Genomic DNA, 27,966 nt, shown 5'->3' on the forward strand with positions numbered 1-27,966 from the left:
TTTTTTAAAAAAATTGCTTTTTATTTTTTAGGTTTAGGGAGTTCCTGAAGCTAAAATTATAATAAATAAATAAACAAAATTTACATTTAAAAAAAAAATTATGGGCCAGATTCAGGTACATTTGCGGCAGCGTAACGTATCGTCTTTACGTTACACCGCCGCAAGTTTTCAGCGCAAGTGCCTGATTCACCAAGCACTTGCGTGTAAACTTACGGCGGTGTAACGTAAAGCCGTCCGGCGCAAGCGTGTTTTTTGAACGGCGACGTGCGTAACGTATTCCCGGACGTCATAGGAAAAAAAAAAAATTGAAATTCGACGCGGGAATGACGGCCATACTTTAACATGGCTGGTGTAAAGTTAAGCCTTGAAAAAGCAGGCTTAACTTTGCGACGGGAAAAAACGACTTGCGACGACGTAACGCACGCGAGTACCTTCGTGGATCGCCGTAAAAGCTAATTTGCATACCCGACGCTGGAAAACTACGCAAACTCCACCCAGCGGCGGCCGAAGTATTGCAGCCTAAGATCCGAAGGCGTACGAAGCCGTAAGCCTGTCGGATCTTAGCCAAATGCCGTCGTATCTTGTTTGTGAATCACAAATTAAGATACGACGCGGCAAATTTGAGAATACGCCGGAGTATCAGTAGATACTCCGGCATATTTCTTCTGTGAATCTGGCCCAATATTTTCATATTTAGAGAGTCTCACTTCTAGCACTCCGCAGCTATCTTTATATCTATCAAATAAAATCTAGTGTCCTTCTACCTTCCTGTTATTACCAATGATGATGACAATGTTATCAGCTTTTATAGTTATCGGGGCAGATCCACGCAGGTCCATATATCCGCCGGGCGTAGCGTATCTAAGATACACTACGCCGCCGTAACTTATTATTTTTTTTCGAATCCTCAAAGAATTCACGCCGTAAGTTACGGCGGCGTAGTGTATCATTGGCGGCGTAAGGGTGCGGAATTCAAATGGATGTGATGGGGGCGTGTTTTATGTAAATACGTCGTGACCCGACGTAAACAACGTTTTTTTTGAACGGCGCATGCGCCGTCCGTGGGGGTATCCCATTGCGCATGCTCGAGAATAAACCGGAAACAAGCCAATGCTTCCGACGGTGACGTCATTCTACGCAAATCCCTATTCACGAACGACTTAAAAAATTCAAAATTTGACGCGGGAACAACGGCCATACTTAACATTGAGTACGCCTCATAATAGCAGGTTTAACTATATGCCGGAAAAAGCCGAACGCAAACGACGTAAAAAAATGCGCCGGCCGGACGTACGTTCGTGGATCGCCGTAACTAGCTAATTTGCATACTCAACGCGGAATTCGACGGAAACGCCACCTATCGGCCGGCGGAAAAATGCATCTACGATCCGACAACGTACTAAGACGTACGCCTGTCGGATCGATCCCAGATGCAGTCGTATCTTGTTTTGTAGATACAAAACAAAGATACGACGCGGGAAATTTAAAATTATGCGGCGTATCAATATATACGCCGGCGTAATTCTTTTGTGGATCTGCCCCATCCTATGTAAACTACATAACCCCTCTGCATCATATAATGGAGATGATGATGATGAGGTGGGGAGGGGGGGGGTGTTTGTAGTCCAACAGCTTAGGATTGTCACCCTTGCATAGGAAGTGTTGGGTAAAAATAAAGAAGAAGGCCTTAAAAATAAAACGAATGCAGCCACCACCAGAGGCGGCTCTCTAATTAGGCAAATTAGGCGGTCGCCTAAGGCCTCGCACTCACAGGGGCCTCGCGGCCGCCTAACTTACCCAATGCATTACCCCAGTTTTGAGGCACAGGGGACCTTAACGCTGCTGTGCTCAGGCAGCGTTAGGAGCCCTGACTCAGGAGCGGGGCCGCCAGCCTCCCTAACAACCAGTGAATATCAGTGACCCCCACCCCTTGTGATGTCAGTGACTCAGCATGCCCTCAGTCAATGACGTCACAAGGGGGCGGGTTCACCAGGTGACATCACTGGGTGGCCCCCGCCCCTTAGTTATTATAGAGCAGGATCTGGGGGCTTCCAGATTCCAAAAAGCCCCCTGCCCACAAACCCCCACAACCACCGGACAGGGTTGTGGGGAAGGGGCTCTTGTCCTTTGAATTATTTTTCCCATCATGGGTGTGAGTGGGGCCCCCATGTCAAGTTTTGCCTAAGGCCTCACAAAGCCTAGAGCCGCCTCTGGCCACCACATAGACTAATCAAGGCCCTTGAACACATGAAGACACTCCGCATAGCGGCAAGGTTAGGACAGCGCCCTCTACAGGGACTTCCTTGCCATAGCAGTTCCCTGTTGGAACAATGCAGCACGCCTATTTAAGGAAGCTTGGCTCCCCAAATCCTACTGTATGCAAGTTGATTGTTGTAACTGCTTCATATAAAACAAAATGCTAAAAGCAAGAATTTGTGTCATCTGTTTCTTTTTAATGCTACACGGTAAGCCCCCTGCTACCTCTCTTCTCTGAATCCCTGAGTGTGGACACTACACTTGCTGTGTCTATTATGGGGATTTCCCATCATCCCTGTTTAGAGGTTTTAATACATTTTCTTAGATAGAAATAAAACTGGAAGAGCTGGGCACGTAAAGGTAGGTTTAATGCCCGAACGCCCGGTTGGTCTCCTTGCAAAGAATATGTAAGAAGCCGTTATGCCATGTATGTAATGTTAATAGATTTTGAAGCTCCTTTTTTATTATCTCTGATTCAATGGGGTAGATTCAGTAAGCAATTGCGTCTGCGTATCCATAGATACACAGCACAATTGCTTAGTTGCGCCGGCGTATCGACTTTTCTGTATTCAGAAAGCTCAATACGCTGACTGCAGCCTAAGATATGACTGGCATAAGGCTCTTATGCCGTCGTATTGTAGGCTGCATTCTTACGTTGGCCACTAGGGGGCGTTCCCGTTGTGGTCAGCGTAGAGTATGCAAATTGCATACTCGCGCCGATTCACAACCGTACGTGCGCCTTGCGTTCGCATTTTACGTCGTTTGCATTCGTCGGTTTCTGCGTAAGGCTGCTCATGCTTTTAGCAGGAGCAGCCAATGCTAAGTATACCCGTCGTTCCCGCGTCGCGATTTTTAAAAATTACGTTGTTTGCGTAAGTGAATCGTGAATGGCGCTGGACGCCATTTACGTTCATGTTGAAGCAAATGACGTCCTTGCGACGTCATTTACTGCAATGCACGTCGGGAAAGTTTCCCGACGGAGCATGCGCACTACGTTCGGCGTGGGAACGCGCCTAATTTAAATGATCCACGCCCCCTACGGGATCATTTAAATTACACACGCTTACGCCGGGCAGTTTTACGGAGCGCCCGCGCAAATTACGGAGCTACTGCTTCGTGAATGAAGCGTAGCGCAAGTAATTTACGGAGGCGTAGCGTTAAAACGGTACGCTGCGCCTCCGTAACAGTGCGCAGCCCTACCTGAATCTACCCCACTGTGTATGAGGTTTTACTGTGTCTTGTTGTGTCTGTTAAGAAAATAAATAGAACGATAAAAAAAAAATCCGTGGGCCCACCAACTTTTAACGACAACCAAAATACCCCATTAGGTGAAAACACCTCTGCAGTGCACACTGTTCTCCTTGCTGGAGAGGAAGCTGTACCTGAGGATCTGTAGTGCAAGGATCTTCCTGTTTCTGCTTCATATATATCTGTGCTACTCCACCTCTCCTGCTGCTTCTTCATTATTACCCCACCAGTCATTGGATCCCCAATCTGCTCCGTTATGAGGAAGCAAAGCCCTGCTTCTACCAAGATGTCCGCCTCCACACACCACACAGGTGCGACGTGCAGAACAAGCTCTGGTAAGCCAGTGATGGGGAAAAGTTTGGCTGTAGGGAACCTACAGGCAATATTGGTGACTAATCCTTTGCCCTCTGCTTGCCAGATTCCACAGGGTTGGGTCCTCTTTTTAAATATCAATCAGCATTTAAAAATTATTGTTTGGTCACATACTAAGGTGACCACATTCCCAAACTACCATTCAGGGGACACCCTCCCTTCCCAAAAACCAGCTTGTGCTGTAACGAATCACAGCACAGTGATTGGACGCAAGAGGTGGGATTTATGATTCCTCCAATCACAAGCAGGGGGCGGGGACTGTGCTCCTCTAGGCATTCCTGGCCAGGACAAGTACTGTCAGTGGGGTAGATTCAGATAGAATTTACGCCGGCGTATCCATAGATACGCCGCGTAAATTCAAATCTGCGCCGGCGTATCTACTTTCTGTATTCTGAAAGCAAGATACGCCGACTGTAGCCTAAGATACGACTGGCATAAGTCTCTTACGCCGTCGTATCTTAGGGTGCATTCTGACGCTGGCCGCTAGGGGCGCTTCCGTTGTTGTCGGCGTAGAATATGCTAATTACCTAATTTCAATTTTTTACGTCGTTTGCGTAAGTCGTTCGCGAATAGGGCTGGACGTAATTTACGTTCACGTCGAAACCAATACGTCGTTGCGCCGTACTTGGAAGCAAGGCACACTGGGATATGTACACGGACGGCGCATACGCCGTCCGTAAAAAAACGTCGATCACGTCAGGTCATCATACATTTACATAAAACACGCCCCCTTTCCACATCTGAATTACGCGCGCTTACGCCGGCCCCATTTACGCTACGCCGCCGCGACTTACGGAGCAAGTGCTTTTTGTGAGCACAGCACTTGCTCCTTTAAGTTACGGCGGCGTAGCGTAAATACGATACGCTGCGCCGCCGTATCATTGCGCTCCCCTACGTGAATCTACCCCAGTGAGTAGAGCGGTGATAAGGCAGCCTTTTTTTGTGGGCATCAGATTGGCACGGGGGGGGGGGGGGGGGTGGATGTGTCAGTTTTATTCCGGGACACTGTATTGTCCTGGAATGAATGTGCCCGGGACAGACCTGCAAAATGCGGGACTGTCCCGGACAATCCGTCACACGTGGTCACCCTATCACATACAATGAAATTTGGGTATAATATCGAAAGATTGTTCCAATTTGCTTCCAATTTTACCTTTTGGCTGGATGTAGCCAATAGATGTCTCATTGGAAGCGGCGGGTGATTACACATCTTGCCGAAATCCAATGTGTCCACTGGGGCCCCTGGCTGGGACCACAATCTTCCTACCATGGGGATGTTTTTCTCCATTTAAAGGATCTGGAGGAGATGAAGGATCACATCGGGGGATTGTTCAGAATTTCAGCATTTTTGTTGAACTATTGCACAAAGCGACACTTAAATTTGGATGTTCCACCATGACCAGACTCTTATCTACTTTTCCAACCTTCCCACTTCTTTTACAGCTCCCTCACTCATCTATCCTATGCAGCTACTGTGCCCATCAAACGCAGCCACTGTACCCATAAATTGCTGCCACTGTGCCATCAAACGCAGCCACTGTACCCATCAATTGCCAGTGTGCCCATTAATTGCTGCTACTGTGCCCCATCAGATGCTGCCAGTGTGCCCTTCAATTGCCGCTATTGTGCCCTATCAGATGCTGCCAGTGAGCCGATCAAATGCCGCTACTGTGCCCCATCAGATGCTGCCAGTGTGCCCTTCAATTTCCGCTATTGTGCCCTATCAGATGCTGCCAGTGTGCCGATCAAATGCCGCTACTGTGCCCTATCAGATGCTGCCAGTGTCCCCTTCAATTTCCGCTATTGTGCCCTATCAGATGCTGCCAGTGTGCCGATCAAATACTGCTACTGTGCCCCATCAGATGCTGCCAGTGTGCCCATCAATTGCCGCTACTGTGCCCCATCAGATGCTGCCTGTGTGCCCATCAATTGCCGCTACTGTGCCCCATCAGATGCTGCCTGTGTGCCCATCAATTTCCGCTACTGTGCCCCATCAGATGCTGCCTGTGTGCCCATCAATTGCCGCTACTGTGCCCCATCAGATGCTGCCTGTGTGCCCATCAATTGCCGCTACTGTGCCCCATCAGATGCTGCCAGTGTGCCCATCAATTGCCGCTACTGTGCCCCATCAGATGCTGCCTGTGTGCCCATCAATTGCCGCTACTGTGCCCCATCAGATGCTGCCAGTGTGCCCATCATTTGCCGCTACTGTGCCCCATCAGATGCTGCCTGCACTTACCTCAGAGCGGGTCAGCGGCGGTGTCCTGCAAGTCCTCCATGTCTTCTTCTGTCCTCTCTCAGGCGTCCAATCGCAGCACCTGACGTTTCAGCCAATCAGGTGACCGGTAACAGACCCGGCAACCTTGCTTTGGGAAATTTGCTTTGATATACAAGTAGAGTGACCACATTTCAAAACTGCCATTCAGGGACACACCCCCTCTCTCACCTTCCCCCAAAAAAGATGAGGGGGGGGGGGGGCGGAGGGAAATGTAGTGTCGGGGTTGATGGGGAATTTGGCGGCGGGTTATTTGTCAGGTGAACGTGGCACACCCATAGCCTGCCACCAGATGCAGTGCCGCTTGCCACCCATAGCCTGCCACAAGATGCAGTGCCGCTTGCCACCCATAGCCTGCCACCAGATGCAGTGCCGCTTGCCACCTATGGCCTGCCACCAGATGCAGTGCCGCTTGCCACCTATAGCCTGCCACCAGATGCAGTGCCGCTTGCCACCCATAGCCTGCCACCAGATGCAGTGCCGCTTGCCACCCATAGCCTGCCACCAGATGCAGTGCCACTTGCCACCCATAGCCTGCCACCAGATGCAGTGCCACTTGCCATCAGATGCAGTGCTGCTTGCCACCCATAGCCTGCCACCAGATGCAGTGCCACTTGCCACCAGATGCAGTGCTGCTTGCCACCCATAGCCTGCCACCAGATGCAGTGCCGCTGTCACTCCCTCTGCATGAGCCACGTGCATAGAAGGAAAGGAGTGGCGTCACTATCTGGAGAGTGAAGATCACACCAGTCCCTACTGCTTGTCGCTGGGTGCCGGAGAAAGAGGAGGTGCCGAGGTGGGTGGGGACAGCAATAAGGTGACCAAATTTCCAAACTGCCATTCAGGGACACCTCCCCCGCGCAAATTCATTTGCTCACCTTCTGAGCTGGACTTGTCTTGTGTGGAGGTGAGTGGTTGAGAGCGCCGGTCTATGTTTGTTTGTTCCCTGGTCCAGGACTCCAGGCAGTCGGGTGGCTCGGGCCGCCGGAGGGAGGAGGACGGGCACTGGGCAGCTGAGCAGTGGATCTGGATCTAAGCCAGGCAGCAGGCAGCACTGCAGAATGCCACTGGCTAGAGGAGTCGGGACTCAGGAGGAGAGTGTTATTGAGTCGCTCTCTGGGCTGGCTGCTCTCTCTGCTGCTGCTGCGGCCGGAGAAGAAGAGGAGGTGGGTGGAGCCAGAGGCTAGCGCAGGGCAGCACTGGGTAAAGGCCTCATTCTGAGAGACTCTCTGAGAGTGTGACGTCACTCGTTGCTAGACGCAAGGCGGGGCAGCCCTAGCAACCAGTTTGGCAATAATTTATAAAGGTGGCTGTGTCTCCTTTTTTCATTCCGGGACACTGTATTGTCCCGGAATGAAGGTGCTCGGGACACGGGACACAAATATGAATTGTGGGACAATCCCGGGCACGTGGGCACCCTAGACAGCAGTGCTGCACTAGGCGCAGGCCTCGCTCCCGGTCTCACTGTCTGAGAGTAAATTGTCACTGGTTGCAAGATGCCAGGCAGCGCCGGTCCTAGCAACCAGTTCCGGAATTGTAGTTATTAGTTAGTAGGGGGTGGCTGTGTCCTCTATTTCATTCCGGCACACTGTATTGTCCCGGAATGAAGGTGTCAGGACAGACATGTCAATTGCGGGACAGTCCCGGGCAATCCGAAATACGTGGGCACCCTAACACGTGCTTTGGATTACAAGCATGCTTCAGGGACCAATAATGCTCGCAATCCAAGGTTTTACTGTACACAAAGCACACCAAGATTTTATAAAAGAATATACATGACTCCAGTATTAAGACAATATTTTCTTATTCTGGAGTTCCTCTTTAAACACAATGATAAGAACCCATCAATGCCTTTATAAAAATAAACTTATATACATGCTGAGAAGTCCCAGCAGCCCCTTTGTACAGAAAGAATGAAGCAACATGTCATTGATTACACTAGACTGCCCTTGACCTCAAAGGACCTTGCCATTGTTTTGCCCATTTCAATCATGGCTGCCCGGGTCCCCCCCTATCGCCCCGCCCCTCACGTTGAGCCATGCGTATCATCGAGACAGCGATTGGCTATTACGTGGACCGGCACGCGGCTGGCTAGCGGAGCTCAGGATCGTGATTGGCCAGCGGCGGATTCGCAGGGAGAGTTGCGCAGAAGCTGATTGGCCGGAAACGTCGCTGAAGACGCTGGTTGGTCGCAGTCTCCAGTCGGTCTCTCCCAGGTGGCAGGAAAGATGGCGCTGAGGGCTCTGGTCGGTGTCAAGCGGGTCATAGACTATGCCGTGAAGGTGAGAACCGGCTTTGTCCGGGGCCGGTGAGGGAGGAGGAGGGGGAGGGGGGGTCGGTGTTCTTCTCACAGAACTCTGTCACCATGGTAACGCTTCCTGTCAGTGCAGAACTCTGACTACTCAGCTCACAGTGACCTCCCCCCCCCATCTAATATACATTACCTAAGGCTGGCAGAGGAGCTGGGCCAGCACGGGCAGTAATAGGGCACCATTAGAAGAGGAGAGGGCTATGACTTGCACTAAGAGGAGCTGGGCCAGCACAGATAGTAATAGAACACTTCTAGAAAAGGAGAGAGCTGTGGCAGGTAAAGAGGGAGCAGCTGGGCCAGCACAGGCGGTATTAGGGCACTCCTGGAAGAGTAGAGGGCTATGATGTGTAAGGAGGGAGCAGCTGGGCCAGCACAGGCAGTAATAGGACTGTGACTTGCAATAAGAGGAGCTGGGCCAGCAGAGGCTGTTATTGGACCTTCTCAGAAGAGGAGAGGGATATGACATGCAAGGAGGGAGGAGCTGGGCCAGCACAGATGGTAATGGGGCCCTTCCAGAAAAGGAGAGGGCTATGATGTGTAAGGAGGGAGGAGCTGGGCCAGCATAGGCAGTTATCGGACACTTCCAGAAGAGGGCTATGATGTGTAAGGAGGGAGGAGCTGGGCCAGCACAGGCAGTACTAGGGCACTCCTGGAAGAGGAGAGGGCTATGACATGTAAAGAGGGAGGAGCTGGGCCAGCTTTGGTTTCATAGGCAGAGCTCCGCCCCACGTCTCTGCTCGCCAATCGGCAGGTGACGGTGGATATCCATTGATCGGCACTCGCTGATCGTCTTCTGCTGTGACCAATTTTAATGGCAAAAGTGTTGCACACGTGCTTCCCCGACCCGGAAGTGCAAAATCACGTACACATAATAAAATAAAACGATATAGTATAGATGATTCTGCACAGAAGGGCGCCCTGTAAATCTGCCATTGGGTGGTCATTGGGCGGACATTGGGCGGACATTGGGCGGACATTGGGCGGACATTGGGCGGACATTGGGCGGACATTGGGCGGACATTGGGCGGACATTGGGCGGACATTGGGCGGTCATTGGGCGGTCATTGGGCGGACATTGGGTGGACATTGGGCGGTCATTGGTTGGCCATTGGGCGGTCATTGGTTGGCCATTGGGTGGCCATTGGGTGGCCATTGGGTGGACATTGGGCGGTCATCGAGCGGTCATTGGGTGGTGTAGTAGACGGGACCGGAGCCCCCGGACTTTAGGTGACTCCTGACTCAAGCAAGTTGCATAGTCCGTCTTCCAATCACGAAAGGCCAAGTTTGATAAATTGCTTCGCAAAAATCAAGCACCATAAGAAAGCTACAATCATTTTATTCTCCAGAGCCTCTGCTTTCAGAAAAGACAGCAGTTTCTAGTGAAAAAAAAAAAAATGCAGATTTTAACATGTGCAGAAAAATGGCAAACTTTCCCCCGGTATGTAAGGGGTTAAAGTAGAATTACAGGTTTCAATGCCCTTTAACCCGGACAACCTCCTGATGGCTTTCTGCTGAAGATTTCTGTGGAGTGTACACGCTTGTTCCCGGCTGCTCTGTGAAGACCCACGATGCCACTCATGTATGACGTATGCTGGTGGCAGTAAACGGGGAAATGTATTGACTCGAGTAGAAGCCTAGGGTGTCCATCTGCTTGCCTCACTGTGTCATGACTAGACTGACGTTTAACATGGGAGTCTATGGAAGGGGTTAGAGGTCGACCGATATATCGGCCGATTTTTATCCAAATTAGGCCGATATTTTACATGGCCGCTAGCGGTGCCACGGATCCGGAGCTAGGCCGAAGCCGCGGCCTTTCCTGATGCTGTGACCGCTGTGGCAATCCACGGATTGCCGCTGCAGTCGTAGCATCAGGAAAGGCCGCGGCTTCGTACTAATTCCGGAGCCGCGGCCATCTTGGTACACCCAGCGCGGCGGCACTCCTCTCTGTTTACACCCACAGAGGAGGAGGGGCCTGCGCTCGTGGGACACACACCGCTCTCTGGTGTCTGTACTACAGGGGGGGGGGGGGAGTGTCTATACTGGAGGGAGAGGGGGTCTGACACCATTTTATTTTGCACCAGTGCCACCTGCCAGTGCCAATTAGTGCCACTTGCCATCCAGTGCCACCATCCAGTGCCAATTAGTGCCATCTGCCAATGCTACCTGCCAGTGCCAATACTAGTGCCACCATCCAGTGCCACCTACCAGTGCCAACTAAAGCCATCAGTGCCACCTGCCAATGCCAACCAGTGCCATCTGCCAGTGCTAACTATTGCCATTCAGTGCCACCTGCCAGTGCCAATTAGTGGCACCTGCCAGTCGGTGCCAACCAGTGCCACTTGCCAGTGTCACCTGTTAGTGCCACCTGCCAATCAGTGCCATCTTCCAGTGCCAATTAGTGCCATCCAGTGCCACAAAAAAAAAAACGGCCTAAAATATCGGCCGCAAAAATCGGCATCATGTATTGGCCATCGGCCGCCCAGATTTCTAAATATCGGCATCGGCCAGAGAAAAACCCGTATCGGTCGACCTCTAGAAGGGGTGCCCGGCTTTGAAAAATCGGTGCTCCCCGGCTGTAGGTCCCCCGGACAACAAACTTTGCACACTTGTAGAGGAAGAGTGGGGCTACATGTGTGCCAAGTACCGGGTCCCCAAAGTCCGGGAGATCAGGCGCAAAAAGGTAACTCGAGTATAAGCCGAGGGGGGCATTTTCAGCACAAAAAAATGTGTTGAAAAATTCGGCTTATACTCGAGTATATACAGTAATTAGTTTGTTCGAGCCAAGCTGGCCCAAACTGTTTCCATCGCTAAGCAGTGCAGTGGCTGTGTGTACAGTAATGTACTTTAGCAGCGTTGGCATAGCACATACAGTAGGTGGCGCTGTGTTCCTGCAACAGTACGGGTAACTTCCTGCTTGCTGGCGAGGTTGGAAGTTGGGCCCCCAAAATGCATTCAATCGGCAAGAATGTATTCTTGGAATAAGCTTGCGTTTAGCTCTTCAGCTCTAAATGACTGAGTTGTGCAAGTTGGCACCTTTCAGAGTTGGCACTGCACCAGGCGTGGGATCTGGGTCAGGTAAAGGAAGCGGGACAAGTTTTGCAGGGTGGGGCTGCACAGAGAAGCAACCCTGCGGTAAAGGGTAAGGGTATGTCTCCTGCCACTGCCGGCGACGGTGGGGGCATGTCTCCTGCCACTGCCGGCGACAGTGGGGGCATGTCTCCTGCCACTGCCGGCGACAGTGGGGGCATGTCTCCTGCCACTGCCGGCGACAGTGGGGGCATGTCTCCTGCCACTGCCGGCGACAGTGGGGGCATGTCTCCTGCCACTGCCGGCGACAGTGGGGGCATGTCTCCTGCCACTGCCGGCGACAGTGGGGGCATGTCTCCTGCCACTGCCGGCGACAGTGGGGGCATGTCTCCTGCCACTGCCGGCGACAGTGGGGGCATGTCTCCTGCCACTGCCGGCGACAGTGGGGGCATGTCTCCTGCCACTGCCGGCAACAGTGGGGCATATCTCCTGCCACTGCGGCACTATTCCTTCCAACAACACCAACTATTTCTCCCCCCTAATGCCAACGATCTGCCATTGTTTACTCAGTAAACTGGCCCTGACCCCTGCTCTAGAGCCTCTCTTATCCTTTGGAACTCCCTTCCCCATTATGTCAGGCTTTTCTACAGGCTTTTTTCCTGTGTGATTCACAATGGTTGTCTGTCCCAAATAGGGAAGACTTGAGAGGTCTGACCTGTGAGTGTCATTTGTTAAAATCCAGAGCTGACCGGTTTGGCCTAGACCAGTGGTGATCAAGTTTCTTGAGTCTTAAGTGCTACTCCAAGGACCAAAAGGATCACACCTACTATTCTGTGAGTTTAACATTACAGAAACCTGCCAAAGCCTGCGAACCTGTGTGCCGGGCGAGGGTCGGCGACAGCGAACCTGTGTGCCGGGGCGGGGGTCGGCGACCGCGAACCTGTGTGCCGGGGCGGGGGTCAGCGACTGCGAGCCTGTGTGCCGGGCGAGGGTCGGCGACTGCGAGCCTGTGTGCCGGGCGAGGGTCGGCGACTGCGAGCCTGTGTGCCGGGCGAGGGTCGGCGACTGCGAGCCTGTGTGCCGGGCGTGGGTCGGCGACTGCGAGCCTGTGTGCCGGGCGAGGGTCGGCGTCTGCGAGCCTGTGTGTGCCGGGCGAGGGTCGCAAGTTGGGCACCAAAGCCTCAGACTCTGGGCCTTTGGGGAGCACACTCCTGCCTTTGGTAACTGGGCCCCAGAGGTCTCCAGTATGCTAACCACGGACCGGCACTGTGCGGTGTCACATGCCTGTATGCGGTCACTTTGTGATTGAAACAAAAGTTAATGTTTTCCGCTCGGGGTCAGTGTGCTCTCGCCTCTCCTATAATTTCATACATTGGTGAGCCCTGCGGTAGACTGCCGGTTCTTATTTGTCATCCCAGAAGCTGCCAAGCTCTTTGCATATTAAGTAGGGTCCTTCTTTCACAGTCCTGCTATTTAATATTTATATTATACAGAATAGGAGTTACTTTTTGTCTCCAGCGCTCGGAGCCTTTCTTGTTTTAATGACAAAGAAATTTTAAATGCATTCACTATATGTCAGGAGTCGGCGTGTTTTTATAGGGCCCTTGCTTTAGGAAGGATAGTTTTAAATAGTTTTTAGATATTAATGGAAAGAAAAGATCAGCCTAAAGTGATAATAATAAACCCCTTTTTTATATCGCAGCAGCCGAGCTCCACACTTATTAGACGCTTAGATGCTGATTCTCTTGGAAGGCTTGCCTTTTTTTTTTTTGCAGTCCCTTTGCTAAGGCCCCCATGTTCCAGTGTTCATGTGGCTCCTTCAACTAGCGGTGTCCTGTGGGGCCACCTGTTCATGCGCATTCACATAATGGACGTTCAACATCATCTAGCCCAGTGGTGGTCAACTTTTTTTATATGGGGGCCTCAAGTGTGGTCCTTGACATCACCAAAGGACAACAAATCCTGTGAATGTTCAGTGTCAGAGACAGCAGACATGATACAAGAGATGGTGAGAGAATGCATTCCGGATTCAAGAGGCGGCCTGAGAGAGAGAGTGTGGCCTGAGAGAGAGAGTGCGGCCAGGGTGCAAAAGGCGGCCTGAGAGAGAGAGTGTGGCCTGAGAGAGAGAGTGCGGCCAGGGTGCAAGAGGCGGCCTGAGAGAGAGAGTGCGGCCAGGGCGCAAGAGGCGGCCAGAGAGAGAGTGCGGCCAGGGCGCAAGAGGCGGCCAGAGAGAGAGTGCGGCCAGGGCACAAGAGGCGGCCAGAGAGAGAGAGAGAGTGGGGCTAGGGCGCAAGAGGCGACCAGAGAGAGAGTGGGGCCAGGGCGCAAGAGGCGGCCAGAGAGAGAGAGAGAGGGGCCAGGGCGCAAGAGGCGGCCAGAGAGAGAGAGAGAGAGTGGGGCCAGGGCGCAAGAGGCGGCCAGAGAGAGAGAGAGAGAGAGAGAGAGTGCGGCCAGGGCGCAAGAGGTGGCCAGAGAGAGAGAGAGAGTGCGGCCAGGGCGCAAGAGGCGGCCAGAGAGAGAGAGAGAGAGAGTGCGGCCAGGGCACAAGAGGCGGCCAGAGAGTGCGGCCAGGGCGCAAGAGGCGGCCAGAGAGAGTGCGGCTAGGGCGCAAGAGACTGCCTGAAAGAGAGAGAGAGAGTGCGGCCTGTGAAGGAGAGCGCGGCCCGGGGCACAAGAGGCGGGCAGGGAATGGCAGCCAGGGTGCAAGAGGCGGCCAGGGAATGGTGGCCAGGGTGCAAGAGGCGGCCAGGGCGCAAGAGTTGGCCAAAGAACTGCAGCCAGGGTGCAAGAGGCGGCCTGAGAGGGCGAGAGTGCGGCCAGGGCACAAGAGGCGGCCTGAGAGAGAGAGAGAGAGTGCGGCCAGGGCGCAAGAGGCGGCCTGCGAGAGAGTGCCGCCTGAGAAAGTGCGGCCAGGGCGCAAGAGGCGGCCAGAGAGAGAGAGTGTGCGGCCAGGGCGCAAGAGGCGGCCTGAGAGTGCGGCCAGGGCGCAAGAGGCGGCCTGAAAGAGAGAGAGGGTGCGGCCTGTGAAGGAGAGCGCGGCCCGGGGCACAAGAGGCGGGCAGGGAATGGCGGCCAAATAACTGCAGCCAGGGTGCAGGAGGCGGCCTGAGAGAGAGAGAGAGAGAGAGTGCGGCCAGGGCACAAGAGGCGGCCTGAGAGAGAGTGCGGCCAGGGCACAAGAGGCGGCCTGAAAGAGAGAGAGAGCGCAGGCAGGGCGCAAGAGGCGGCCTGTGAAAGAGAGTGCGGCTGGGGCACAAGAGGCGGCCAGGGAACAGTGGCCAGGGTGCAAGAGGTGGTCAAAGAACTGCAGCCAGGGTGCAAGACGCGGCCTGAAAGAGAGAAGAGAGCGTGCGGCCTGTGAAAGAGAGTGCGGCCGGGGCACAAGAGGCGGCCAGGGTGCAAGAGGTGGCCTGAAAGAGAGAAGAGAGCGTGCGGCCTGTGAAAGAGAGTGCGGCCGGGGCACAAGAGGCAGCCAGGGAATGGCGGCCAGGGTGCAAGGGGTGGCCAGGGTAGCTGTAAACATTTCAACAATGGCTTGCATTATATTTATACAGTATACAGGTTGAGACGATCTCTCCCCTTTTTTCTATCTTTCATCCTATCAGGACAGAGGAAAGACGCCAATTTGGACGCATTTATGCAGCAAATATGTAAGTCGTCGCGACTCCCAGGATCTAATGAAGTGACTTGTGCTGTAAATCACTCGTCGCTCCGGCTTATCTGTTTCTCCCTCTTTGATGGCTTCACGGATGAAGTGTCTGTTTGTGATGAAGAATAAGCGTCAGCTGTCAATAGCGGAGGATGATTTGTATGTAAATCACCCGGATAAGACAGATTTCATCACTTTTTTTTATTTATTTTTTCCAGTCCCTCAATTTCCAGACATGTTTCTGGAGGGAACAAAATCAACAGATTTCTTCAGCTTTTGAATGAGAAAAGCTCTACCTTCTGGACGGCTGGAGGAAGTTTTAAGTGCGGCACTTGAACATGAATTTCTTCCTTATCGGGCTTAATTTCCGAACATATTCCCTCTTGATGCGGCCTCAACACAGCTGCGTTTCGGGGCTTGGTGGGGTTCTTTTATTCCCTTTTCAAGTAAGAAGCCGTTTACATTTTGGATCAAAGACGCAGCTGACAACCCAGACGGAACGCGCTTAGCTGCCAAGATGGCGGGTAGAGGTGTAAGAGAGCCTCTTGTATGGTTTCAGGAATACAGGAGCTTCCAATGCTGACTTGTGCATGTTGGGAATCCTGAATAGGAAAGGGGGGAATAAGAGAAGAGCTTCTTTAGCGATTCAGAGTTCAGACCTCCAAAGCAGTCCTTTAAAAAAAAATCCTGTATCTGCTGACTTTCAATAATGGGACACTTACCTGTCCAAAGATCCAGCACTGTCCTCACCTGAGCCGGCTTTTCAGCCGTCTTCGGGTTTAGGAAGCTGGCTCTGGCTGCTTGCAGCTTCCCACTGCGCATATGCATGCCGCGCTTTCTGGGACCTGTGATGGAACGCATGTGGTGTGAACAGAATAAATGAAAAAGGTGTACCAAGACCGTACACCCCACCTGGCCTTTTGTTCTACTTACCTCTGTGGACGTTGAGCTGTCCAGGGATTTGAAATCCCCACTCTCCCCTCGGCAGTGCTTCTCGGATGGCCAGGGTGCAAGAGGTGGCCAGGAAGCTGCAGCGTGGGTGCAGGAGGCGGCCAAGGAACTGCGGCGAGGGTGCAAGAGGCGGCCAAGGAACTGCGGCTAGGGTGCAAGAAGCAGCCAGGGTGCAAGAGGTGGCCAGGAAACTGCGGCGTGGGTGCTGGAGGCGGCCAAGGAACTGCGGCGAGGGTGCTGGAGGCGGCCAAGGAACTGCGGCGAGGGTGCTGGAGGCGGCCAAGGAACTGCGGCGAGGGTGCAGGAGGCGGCCAAGGAACTGGGGCGAGGGTGCAGGAGGCGGCCAGGGTGCAGGAGGTGGCCAAGGAACTGGGGCGAGGGTGCAGGAGGCGGCCAAGGAACTGGGGCGAGGGTGCAGGAGGCGGCCAAGGAACTGGGGCGAGGGTGCAGGTGGCGGCCAAGGAACTGCGGCGAGGGTGCAGGAGGCGGCCAAGGAACTGGGGCGAGGGTGCATGAGGGGGCGAGGATGCATGAGGCGGCCAAGGAACTGCGGTGAGGGTGCAGGAGGCGGCCAGGGAACTGCGGCGAGGGTGCAGGAGGCGGCCAAGGAACTGCGGCGAGGGTGCAGGAGGCGGCCAAGGAACTGTGGCGAGGGTGCAGGAGGCGGCCAAGGAACTGCGGCGAGGCGGCCAAGGAACTGCGGCGAGGGTGCAGGATGCGGCCAAGGAACTGCGGCGAGGGTGCAGGAGGCGGCCAAGGAACTGCGGCGAGGGTGCAGGAGGCGGCCAAGGAACTGCGGCGAGGGTGCAAGAGGCGTCTGCTGGCAAAGCGATTCTGATTGGTCAGAATGACACAGTTCTACTACAAGTCACAGCCGTCTGGCAGGGCAGAAGTCTTGTACTGTAACACTTGGGGCTCGTTCCCATGAATGTCTGGGGGGGGGGGGAGGGGGGGTAAAACCAGGCAATCGCCAACGGTCATGCACCCACTCAGGGCTGTAACCACTTTGCATTGTGCCTGCGGCAAACATTACACGGCATGTTGCATTATGTGTTACTGCCACCAAATGCGACTTGTGCAAGTCTGTAGAGACGCCATGGGGCAGCATTTAACCGGGTTCTATCAGGTGGAGAGGAGGCGACGTATTGCCTCCTCACCCCCAGTTAAACACTTGTGAAAAGTGATCCGCCGGAGATTGCTTTTCAGATGGGCATTAGGGGCTGCCACACATGTGAATGAGCCCCCCCCCCCAAACCTGTGAGTGTACAGAGAAAAGAAAATCGTCGGACTAATGAGCTCCACTCCTCGGTCACTCGGCTCTCTCCTCCCCCTATCGGCAGACTTCTTGCACCACAGCAAAACTGGCTGCTTTTAGCGGCTGTGCAGGAGGCTGGTAGCAAGTCAGTTGAAGTACTTGCTCTCTATGGATGGATACAATGCTGCGTTAATTTTGTGTCAGAGTAAAGATCGGGAGTGTCTTTATTACAGGGTTTGCCAAATTTGCTTGGAATCTAGGAGCCAGCAAAAAAAAAGTTAGGAGCCAGAAAACGCACCCCGTTCCGACGAGCTTGCGCGCAGAAGCGAACACATACGTGAGCAGCGCCCGCATATGTAAACGGTGTTCAAACCACACATGTGAGGTATCACCGCGATTGGTAGAGCGAGAGCAATAATTCTAGCCCTAGACCTCCTCTGTAACTCAAAACATGCAACCTATAGAATTTTTTTAAACGTCGCCTATGGAGATTTTAAAAGGTAAAAGTTTGTCGCCATTCCATGAGCGGGCGCAATTTTGAAGCGTGACATGTTAGGTATCATTTTACTCGGTGTAACATTATCTTTCACAATATAAAAAAAAATTGGGCTAACTTTAATGTCTTATTTTTTTATTTAAAAAAGTGTATTTTTTTCCCCAAAAAAAAGTGCGCTTGTAAGACCGCTGCGCAAATACGGTGTGACGAAGTATTGCAACGACCGCCATTTTATTCTCTAGGGTGTTAGAATAAAAAATATATATAATGTTTCGGGGTTCTAATAAGAGTGAAGGAGATGACAGTGAAAAACACATTAGAACTGCTGTTTTACTTGTAATGCCAGCGGCCACCACAAGATGGCGCCAGATCACAGAAGAAGGCCGCAAAGCCGCGGCCTCAATTATCGGCGGGCGCGGGCCCGCCGCGGTCGCGAGGTGGGGGTGCGCGGAGACACAGGATCCGGCCGGTAATTGAGGCCGTGGCTTTGCGGCCTTCTGCATGCTTAACCCCTTAACGCCCGCCGCACGACTATTTACGTCTGCAGAATGGCACGGACAGGCAAAAAATGTACCTTTTGCCGATTTAAAAAAAAAAAATGCTGCTTCCCATTGACTTGACTGCAATGTAAAATCACGTCCCATTTGACCTCAGTGCAAAATCATGTCCCATTGACTGCAATGCAAAACACCCCCTATTGACCTCAATGTAAAATCGCGTCCCATTTGACGGCAATGTAAAATCGAGTCTCATTTGACGGCAATGTAAAATTGCGTCCCTTTTACCCTCGGTGCAAAATTGCGTCCCTTTTACCCTCGGTGCCAAATTGCGTCCCTTTTACCCTCGGTGCCAAATTGCGTCCCTTTTACCCTCGGTGCCAAATTGCGTCCCTTTTTACCCTCGGTGCCAAATTGCGTCCCTTTTACCCTCGGTGCCAAATTGCGTCCCTTTTTACCCTCGGTGCCAAATTGCGTCCCTTTTTACCCTCGGTGCCAAATTGCGTCCCTTTTTACCCTCGGTGCCAAATTGCGTCCCTTTTTACCCTCGGTGCCAAATTGCGTCCCTTTTACCCTCGGTGCCAAATTGCGTCCCTTTTTACCCTCGGTGCCAAATTGCGTCCCTTTTTACCCTCGGTGCAAAATTGCGTCCCTTTTTACCCTCGGTGCAAAATTGCGTCCAATTGACTGCAATGCAAAACGCCCCCTATTGACCTCAATGTAAAATCGCGTCTCATTTCACCTCGAAGTAATATCACATCCCATTGACTGCAATACAAAAACGGCAACCATATTAATTAAAGTGTATAAGGAATTTTTTTCTTTTACAATTGTCCATTTTTTTTTTTTTAATCATAATATATATATATATATATAATTTTTAATTTTTATTTTTTTTTAGTGTGTGTACACACACACACAATAATAAAAAAAAAAGTAAATTTTTATATATATATATATATATATATATATATATAAAAAAAAAAATTTAACTTTTTTTTATTTTTTTTTTTACTTTTTTTTTCTGCCAGGTGCATCCATGTTGGTGCACCACATCTGCAGTTCAGCTCCAAGTTGATCTCTTTCACCTCTGTAGACTGTAATGTGATTTAAGAATTCCTTCATGACTTTGTAATCTGTATGCGGTCTCCTTGTGTCGGTGGCGCCACCTGCTGTGCGCTTCCCCCACAAGCGACTTATGCAACCATATACTATACAGCGAGCTGCTGCACCGCACCGTGCCAGCAACTGTTATAAGCAGAATAGTCATGATAGACCTCCGTTTTCATCTATTGCCAATCAACTGCAGCAGGAAAATGCATTCCTTAGCACTGAATTGTGTAACTACAGCGCCCCCCCCCCCCCCCTCCTGTTTTCCGCTTTTTTTTTTTTTTTTTTTTTTTTTTTACATCCGAGACATGTCCTTCTGTTTTCTGGCCAGCAGGGGGAGCTCTGGCTGCTTTAATAAAATAAAATAAAATGATATTCCCTATCTCTGCTCATTGCACAAATGAGATTTGACTTACATATTCCTTATCTGGCTGTGCGGTTATCAGGGGAGATTGTGCGAGGGATGATAGTAAAGGTGTTCTCCTTTTTTTCTTTTTTTTTTTATGTCTAAATGGTCCAGTGCGGCATGGCTCTGCAGTAGCAGGGTGGGGGTGGTGTAGGGGGGGGGGGGGGATAGGCTTACTGCCTGGCATCTGTTCAACACACAACCAGCGTGTCCTTCAGATGCACTTCAATGTCCAGGCTGAATGAATGCTTAACCTCGGCTGGAGGTAGGAGGCAGAGAAGCGGGGCCCCCGGTCCTCTAATCACATCGCAGCCTTTGCGGGAGGAAACATTCCACTTTCACTCATTCTGTTTCCCGCTTTCAATCCAGGAAAATAATATTTCCTCGCATCTTTGTGTTTTCTCTATTCTTGCAGCATTACATCGCTTTTAAAGCAACAGTCGCTAAAATAAAAAAATGGCAAAATGATGTGCCCCCTGCAAGAGATCGTCTAATACAGGGGTCTGCAAACTGCGGCCCGAGGGCCGGATGTGGCCCTTTGCTAGCCTTTATCTGGCCCCTGGGGCAGTATTGCTCCCAACGATATGAGGCATTATTCCTCCCACTGACACCAACAATGGGGCACTATTTCTTCCACTAATGGCAATGATGGAGTACTATTCCTCCTCCTACTGCCCATCAACACTGGGGCCATGTTTATTCTCACTGATGCTTGGCCCTGGGGCATTTTCTACCCCCATTGGTCAGAATCGGGCCTCCTTAAAAGACAGTAAACTGGTCCTTTGCTTGAAAACTAGGGTTGTCCCGATACCGAGTATTAGCGGGAGTACTCGTACTCCCGCTAATACCGCTGATGCTAAAATAGAATACTCCACCCCCCCCCCATCGCCGCTGCCGCGTTAATCACCGCGGCGCGGGGAACATTACAGTCAGCTTTCGTTTGAATAGCTGTTTTCCCCGCCGCACATAGACACTCCCCCTTGAACGGATCTGTCCAATCGTGAGCAAGGGGGAGTGTCTCTATACACATCGCAGTGGGGAAAACAGCTATTCAAACGAACGCTGACTGTAATGTTCCCCGCGCGGTGATTAATGCGGCAGCGGCATCATAACAGTAGGTACGGGGGACATTGCTGGATATACGGGGGACATTGCTGGATATACGGGGGACATTGCTGGATATACGGGGGACATAGCTGGATATACGGGGGACATTGCTGGATATACGGGGGACATTGCTGGATATACGGGGGACATGGCTGGATATGTGGGGGGACATGGCTGCATATGTGGGGGACATGGCTGCATATGTTTGGGGACATGGCTGCAATATGTTTGGGGACATGGCTGCAATATGTTTGGGGACATGGCTGCAATATGTTTGGGGACATGGCTGCAATATGTTTGGGGACATGGCTGCAATATGTTTGGGGACATGGCTGCGTATATGGGGGACATGGCTGGATATGTTGGGGACATGGCTGCATATGTGGGGGACATGGCTGCATTTGGGGACACATTTAAAAAAAAGTATCGGTATTCGGTATCGGCGAGTACATAAAAAAAAGTATCGGTACTTGTACTCGGTCCTAAAAAAGTGGTATCGGGACAACCCTATTAAACTATGGATACCCCTGAGCTAATACAAGCCTCTCCTGCATTCTGGATTGCAGAGAAATGGTTGCTTCCGAATGCAACTCATCCCTAAGTATTGATCTCATGACCCCGCTGAGAACTGTGGTTCCTCCTGCCAGCCCTTGTGTCCTCTAGGGACTGGGGGGAGAAATTGCCAAAGCTGGGGTATTTTTGCTGCAAAATTCTAGCAGATTCTTCTATCCCAAGGGCCTCAAACTGGCGGCCCTCCAGCTGTTGCCAAACTACATGTCCCATGAGGCATTGCAAGTCTGACAGTTAGAAGCATGACTCCCACAGGCAGAGGCATGATGGGACTTGTAGTTCTGGAGGGCCGCCAGTATGAGATCCTTGTTCTATCGCACTGTGCAGCACGGATGGGCAAATCTCCCGCTGTGTGTAGGCAGATGTTGTTTGCCCTCTCTGCCTAGGTGGCGCTGTTTGGCAGTAGAATGCCATGCAGAGAGAGAGAGCGGGGGGCAAGGGGAACCTATGTTCCTCTGAGGCCCTTGTAGGTGCATCAGGAGAACAGCTGTCTGATTGGACACTGCCACCCTGGTTGACCTCTGCGGCCATCTTTGGTGTGGGCAGTGCTAATATATAGCACTGCCCCCTTAGATAAATACAGGAGACTTGGACTCTGTGAACCGATCACGGGACATCGGCAGTGATTGGGTCCGCGGGTCGGGTCACGGAGCACAGGACCGGGTCGCAAGCGCGCTGCTGGCGGCATGCTCGCGACCCACATCCATATGCCCAGCCGTGCCATTCTGCCAACGTAAATAGTCGTGTGGTGGTCCTTAAGGGGTTAATAATACTAAACAGTTTTTTGTTTTGTTTTTCTTTTAACACTTTAACACGGACCTTCCGTCTCTCATGTCACGAGTGAGGGCTGAGATGGAGTGAAATGCATCAACTTCTCCTTCAGCCCACCAAGAGTCGCCTTTACTACTGTAGAGGTCATTACAACAATAAAGGGTATGATTATTTTCAGATTGCAGCCGCACAAGTCTCCTGCATTTATCTAAGGGGGCAGTGCTATATATTAGGACTGCCCACACCAAAGATGGCCGCAGAGGTCAACCAGGGTGGCAGTGTCCAATCAGACAGCTGTTCTCTTGATGCATCTACAGGGGCCTTAGAGGAACAGTCTCTCTCACTCTCGCGCATTCTGTGGCTAAACAGCGCCACCTAGGCAGGGATGGCAAGCTATATATTAGCACTGCCCACACCAAAGATGGCCGCAGAGGTCAACCAGGGTGGCAGTGTGCAATCGGACAGTTGTTCTCTTGATGCCTCTCTCTCCTCTCCTTTCTTTCTTTCTTTCTTTCTTTCTTTTCTTTCTTTCTTTCTTTCTTTTCTTTCTTTCTTTCTTTCTTTCTTTCTTTCTTTCTTTCTTTCTTTCTTTCTTTCTTTCTTTCTTTCTTTCTTTCTTTCTTTCTTTCTTTCTTTCTTTCTTTCTTTCTTTCTTTCTTTCTTTCTTTCTTTCGCATTCTGTGGCTAAACAGTGCCACCTAGGCAGGGAGGTCACGATTGTAATTGTCAGCCTTGCAATGCCTCATGAAAGAACAATGCAATGCCTCATGGGACATGTAGTTTTGCAACAGCTGGAGGGCTACCAGTTTGAGACTCCTGGGATAGAAGAATCGCCTAGAATTTGCAGCAAAAATATCCCAACCTTGGTGATTTCTCCCCCCAGTCCCTAGAGGACACAGGGGCTGGCAGGAGGAACCACAGTGCTCAGCAGGGGAGGAGGGATGAGTTGCATTTGGAAGCGGCCATTTCTCTGCGATCCAGCGACAATCCGGAATGTAGAAGAGGCTTGTATTGGAGGATATCTTGCAGGGGGTACAATGGGCCGACACTGGCACAAGTTGTTAGACAAAAAAGCTTAATCTGATAGGAGATGAGGGAGTAAAACCACTCAATCAGGGGTCAGCAGTCTGAGTGGGGCCTGTAGATGGGGGGGGGGGGGGGGGGGGATAAGTCTATGTACAGGCAACGGATGATGGTCCATTGGTGATAATGGGGGACAGTTCTGTACTAAGAACAAGCCTCTTGAGGGAAGCAGAAACTCCAGGAACATGTAAAACAAAGATAAAAGCGTCGCTGAAGTAAACTGTATGACATTTAATAAAACAATGTAAGTGCTTTTATGCCTTGTTTTCTTAAATGTCACACAGTTTACTTCAGCGGCACTTCTATCTTTGTTTCTCTTGCAGAGGGGCACATTATTTTGCCATTAGATTGCGTCTCTGCTGTGGTAACCCGGAAGCGATGAAGTTCATCACGTCTGGTTCCCCCCCCGATGTCAACGACTCCATTTGACAAAAATCAAAAGCATTCAGAAACTCCGATCTTGGGCTTTTAAATGCAGAGACAGTATTTATAGACCCCCGGATGCCTCCATAAGTCCCCTTTTCACACTGAGGCACTTTTCAGGCGTTTTAGCACTAGAAATGCCACCTGTAAAGCGCCTCTCATGCCACCCCAGTGTAAACGCCTGAGTGCTTTCACACGGCGGCGGTGCGCCTGCGGGATGGGATTAAAAGTCCTGAAAGTGGCGTCTTTGGGGCGATTTGGGAGCGCTGTATACATTGCCCATTCATTGAAATTAATGCAGAAGCGCCTGCAAAAGTGCTTTGACAGCGCTGAAACACGGGCGCTTTTAACCCTTTTTTCGGCCGATTGCGGGGGTTAAAAGTGTCCACTTCTTGTTTGACTGCATGAATTCTGGCTTTTTTTTTCCATATGAATTTTATTTTTTTTTTTTTTCATGTTTTGAATAAAGACATCATTTTTTGAGGAGTGCGACGATCCAGGATTTTTCTTTCATCCCATAGCGGCCGAAAAGCGCAGCTAAAACAATGGTAAAGAGCCGCTAATAGCCGCCGCTGAAATTGGCCTAAGGAGTACCTGTCATGTACCTATTGCTGTACAAGGATGTTTACATTCCTTGTGACAGCAATAAAGCGATCACCATTTTTTTTTTTTTTTTTTTAAAGCAGCAGTGTAAAAATATAAAAATAATAAATTAAATAATATATATATTTTTTTATTAAAGTACACCCCCCCCCCCCCCATTTGCAAAGTCAAATGCATGCGGTTTACTCTGCGTATAATGTTTTATATTTTACAAAAATATAGCAGTGTAAAAATATAAAAATAATAAATTAAATAATATATATATTTTTTTATTAAAGTACACCCCCCCCCCCCCATTTGCAAAGTCAAATGCATGCGGTTTACTCTGCGTATAATGTTTTATATTTTACAAAAATATTGGGTTATGTATTGTGCTTTTTATTTTTTTTATTGCAAAATTGAAAGTGTGTATTTTTTTTTGCTTTTGAAAAACTGCTGTGCAAATGACATGTGCCATAAAAAAATTGCAACACCCACCATTTTATTCTCTAGAGATTTTGGGCCAGATTCACGTAGAATCGCGGCGGCGTAAAGTATCCTAGATACGTTCCACCGCTGGAATTTTTCATCGCAAGTGCCTGATTCACCAAGCACTTGCGATGAAAACTACGCCGGCGGCCTCCGGCGCAAGGCGGGCCAATTTAAATGGGCGTGTGCCATTTAAATTAGGCGCGCTCCCGCGCCGGACCTACTGCGCATGCTCCGTTTCTTAACTCCCGCCGTGATGTCACTTTTTTGAACGGCGACGCGCGTAGCGTACTTCCGTATTCCCGGACGGCTTACGCAAACGACGTTAAATTTTTGTTTTTTTGACGCGGGAACGACGGCCATACTTTAGACAGCAATACACTTGCTGACTAAAGTTAGGGCACCAAAAAAAAGACTAACTTTGCGACGGGAAACTTGACTACGGACGATGTAGCGAACGCGAAAAACCGTCGTGGATCGGCCGTAACTCCTAATTTGCATACCCGACGCTGGTTTACAACGCGAACTCCCCCCAGCGGCGGCCGCGGTACTGCATCCTAAGATCCGACGGTGTAAAACAATTACACCTTTCGGATCTTAGGGATATCTATGCGTAACTGATTCTATGAATCAGTCGCATAGATAGAAACAGGGATACGACGGCGTATCAGGAAAAACTCCGTCGTATCTCATTTGTGAATCTGGCCCATAGCTTTTTAAAATATAAATAAATATATATATATATATTTATTTTTTAAAAAGCAAAATCTCTAGAGAATAAAATGGTGGGGATATAAAATATATATATATATATATATAATTGCAACACCCACCATTTTTATTCTCTAGAGATTTTGCTTTTTAATAAAAAAAAATATATATATATATATATATATATATATATATATATATATATATATATATATATATATATATATATATATATATATATATATATTAGTGTTTTTTTTTTTTTTTTTCTACTGTTTGTTTTTGCGATACAAATAAGAATGTGACCTTTCCTTTATCTGTCTGCACAGCCTCTGTAGCATATTGTATAAATGGGCTCACATTGCCGACCACAAATAAGATACGAGGATCAAGTTTTTTTATCTTTGTGCTCGCAGGTCCGCGTGAAGCCGGATAAGACCGGTGTGGTGACCGACGGGGTGAAACATTCGATGAATCCCTTCTGCGAGATTGCCGTGGAAGAAGCCGTCAGATTAAAGGAGAAGAAGATTGTCAGCGAAATTATCGCCGTCAGCTGCGGCCCGCAGCAATGCCAGGTAGGAAGTCTGGTAGCAGCCGGGGGGCCCCTGGGCTGATCTGAGATGGTTGTGTCTTCCAGCGCTATCTGTATACATCCCTCTCGGCGCCCCGCTTGCTGTTTTTAGCAGCGGTACCCATCGGGGCTGCAGGATTCTTGCTTCGTGATGTTGTAGAGGCCCTTGGTGAAATATTTGTTTGGGTTTTTATGCAGTTCAAAATCCAGGCAAAATGCACATCAATAAAAGTAGCTTAAGACATTTATTTTTTTTTTTAAACTAAACTCCAAGCCAAAAAAAAACAGATTAAAGGCACAATTCCCCCCCCCCCCCCATTTTCAGTAGAGCAAGGGACGTTTATAACCCCTGTCTGCTTTATTTTTTCTGGACATCTTATGTCCCATGGGGGAAATCGCTTCGTCCTATAGCCAATCGGGAAGTGAGAGGAAATCCCTCCAGGGCATGGGCGTCCGCTGAAATTTTTTCATGGGGGGGGGGGGGCGCTTCCGCAGCGGCGATACACATTTAACCCTTTCTTCAAACGCTAGCAGGGGTTAAAAGCGCCCCGCTAGCGGCCGAATAGCGCAGCTAAAACGATGGTAAAGCGGCACATTTTAGCGGCGCTTTACCGATAACGCAGCCAGTTGGCAGTGTAAAATAGCTCTTGAGATAATTCAGCTTCATTCCATGCCCATATAAATATAGCCTAGAGAATGCACAGACCCCCCATTCTGCACAGACCCCTCCATTCAGCACAGACCCCCCATTCTGCACAGACCCCTCCATTCAGCACAGATGGACCCCCTCCTTCAGCACAGCCCCACCATTCCGCCCAAACCCCGCCTTCAGCACAGACAGACCTCCTCTTCCCCCATCCCATTCAGTACCTCAGATCGGCCATCAGCACGGCTGGGTCACAGCAGGTTCCCTCCCCCTGTGTACACATAAACACTGGAGGGGAGGCAGCTTCACTCTGCTCGCTGTGTGACATCCGGCCCGGGACCACTCAGACAGCCCGCGGCCACAAGACTCTTCAACACCTCGATTTTCCAGGGGGGTCAATTGCCCCCCCCCCCCCCTGTCCTATGGAGCGGACGCCCATGCTCCAGGGAATTACTTTTTTTTCACCAGAACCAATATCCTCATTAGAAGATTTTCCACCTATTCCTGTTTTAGTGACGACCCAAGATTTAAGATTCTTTTCTACTTTCACTCTCGGTGATAACAGTAAATGGGACAAAGAGAGCGGGTGAATCTCCCTCATGGGGGCACAGGTGGCAATAAAAACCCAACAGGGGTTCTTATCTCTCTCTCCACTCTATGGGAAAAAAAAACGTCTTTTGGGTTTTAATTGTACTTTAAAGCGGAGTTCCCCCCAAAAATGTAACTTCCGCTTTTCGGGAAACCCTCCTCTCTTCCGGTGTCACATTTGGCACACTTTGTTATTTTTGTTAAAAAAATAAACAAAAAAAAAAAACGTCATAATTTCCTCCACTGTGCAGCTTGTTTTACACAGAGTGGCCCAGATCCTCGTCTTCTGGGGTCCCTCGGCGGCTCCTCCCCGCATTTGATAATCTCCTTGGAGAGGGGGTTACCTTGCGGGTGTGCTCCTGAGTCATACACTCAGCGTCCGTAGAAGACGAGTGTATGACTCGGCCCCAGCGCCCGCGTCACTGGATTCGATTGACAGCAGCGGGAGTCAAGGGCTGCTCTGCTATCAATCTATCCAATCAAAGCCGGGACTCCTTGGCGAGAAGGGCGGCGGGGAAGTGACCTCGAAAATTCGGGGTCAGGTAATTAAAACGGGGGGGGGGGGCGGACAC

At 50.6% G+C, this 27,966-nt stretch overlaps 1 protein-coding gene across 1 annotated transcript in view; it reads left to right on the plus strand.

Annotated features, from left to right (window-relative positions):
- The first annotated feature begins 8,300 nt into the window (after positions 1-8,300).
- The window catches only part of ETFB (electron transfer flavoprotein subunit beta), a 76,122-nt gene continuing 56,456 nt past the window's right edge, over positions 8,301-27,966 (plus strand). Inside the window, exons 1-2 of the mRNA XM_040326985.1 lie at positions 8,301-8,433; positions 26,006-26,176. Of these exons, the coding sequence (XP_040182919.1) occupies positions 8,380-8,433; positions 26,006-26,176 (225 nt within the window). The 5' untranslated portion in view covers positions 8,301-8,379. The remainder of the gene's footprint in view (positions 8,434-26,005; positions 26,177-27,966) is intronic.

This window comes from Rana temporaria, chromosome 10, assembly GCF_905171775.1.
Source record: "Rana temporaria chromosome 10, aRanTem1.1, whole genome shotgun sequence".
Lineage (NCBI taxonomy): Eukaryota > Metazoa > Chordata > Amphibia > Anura > Ranidae > Rana > Rana temporaria.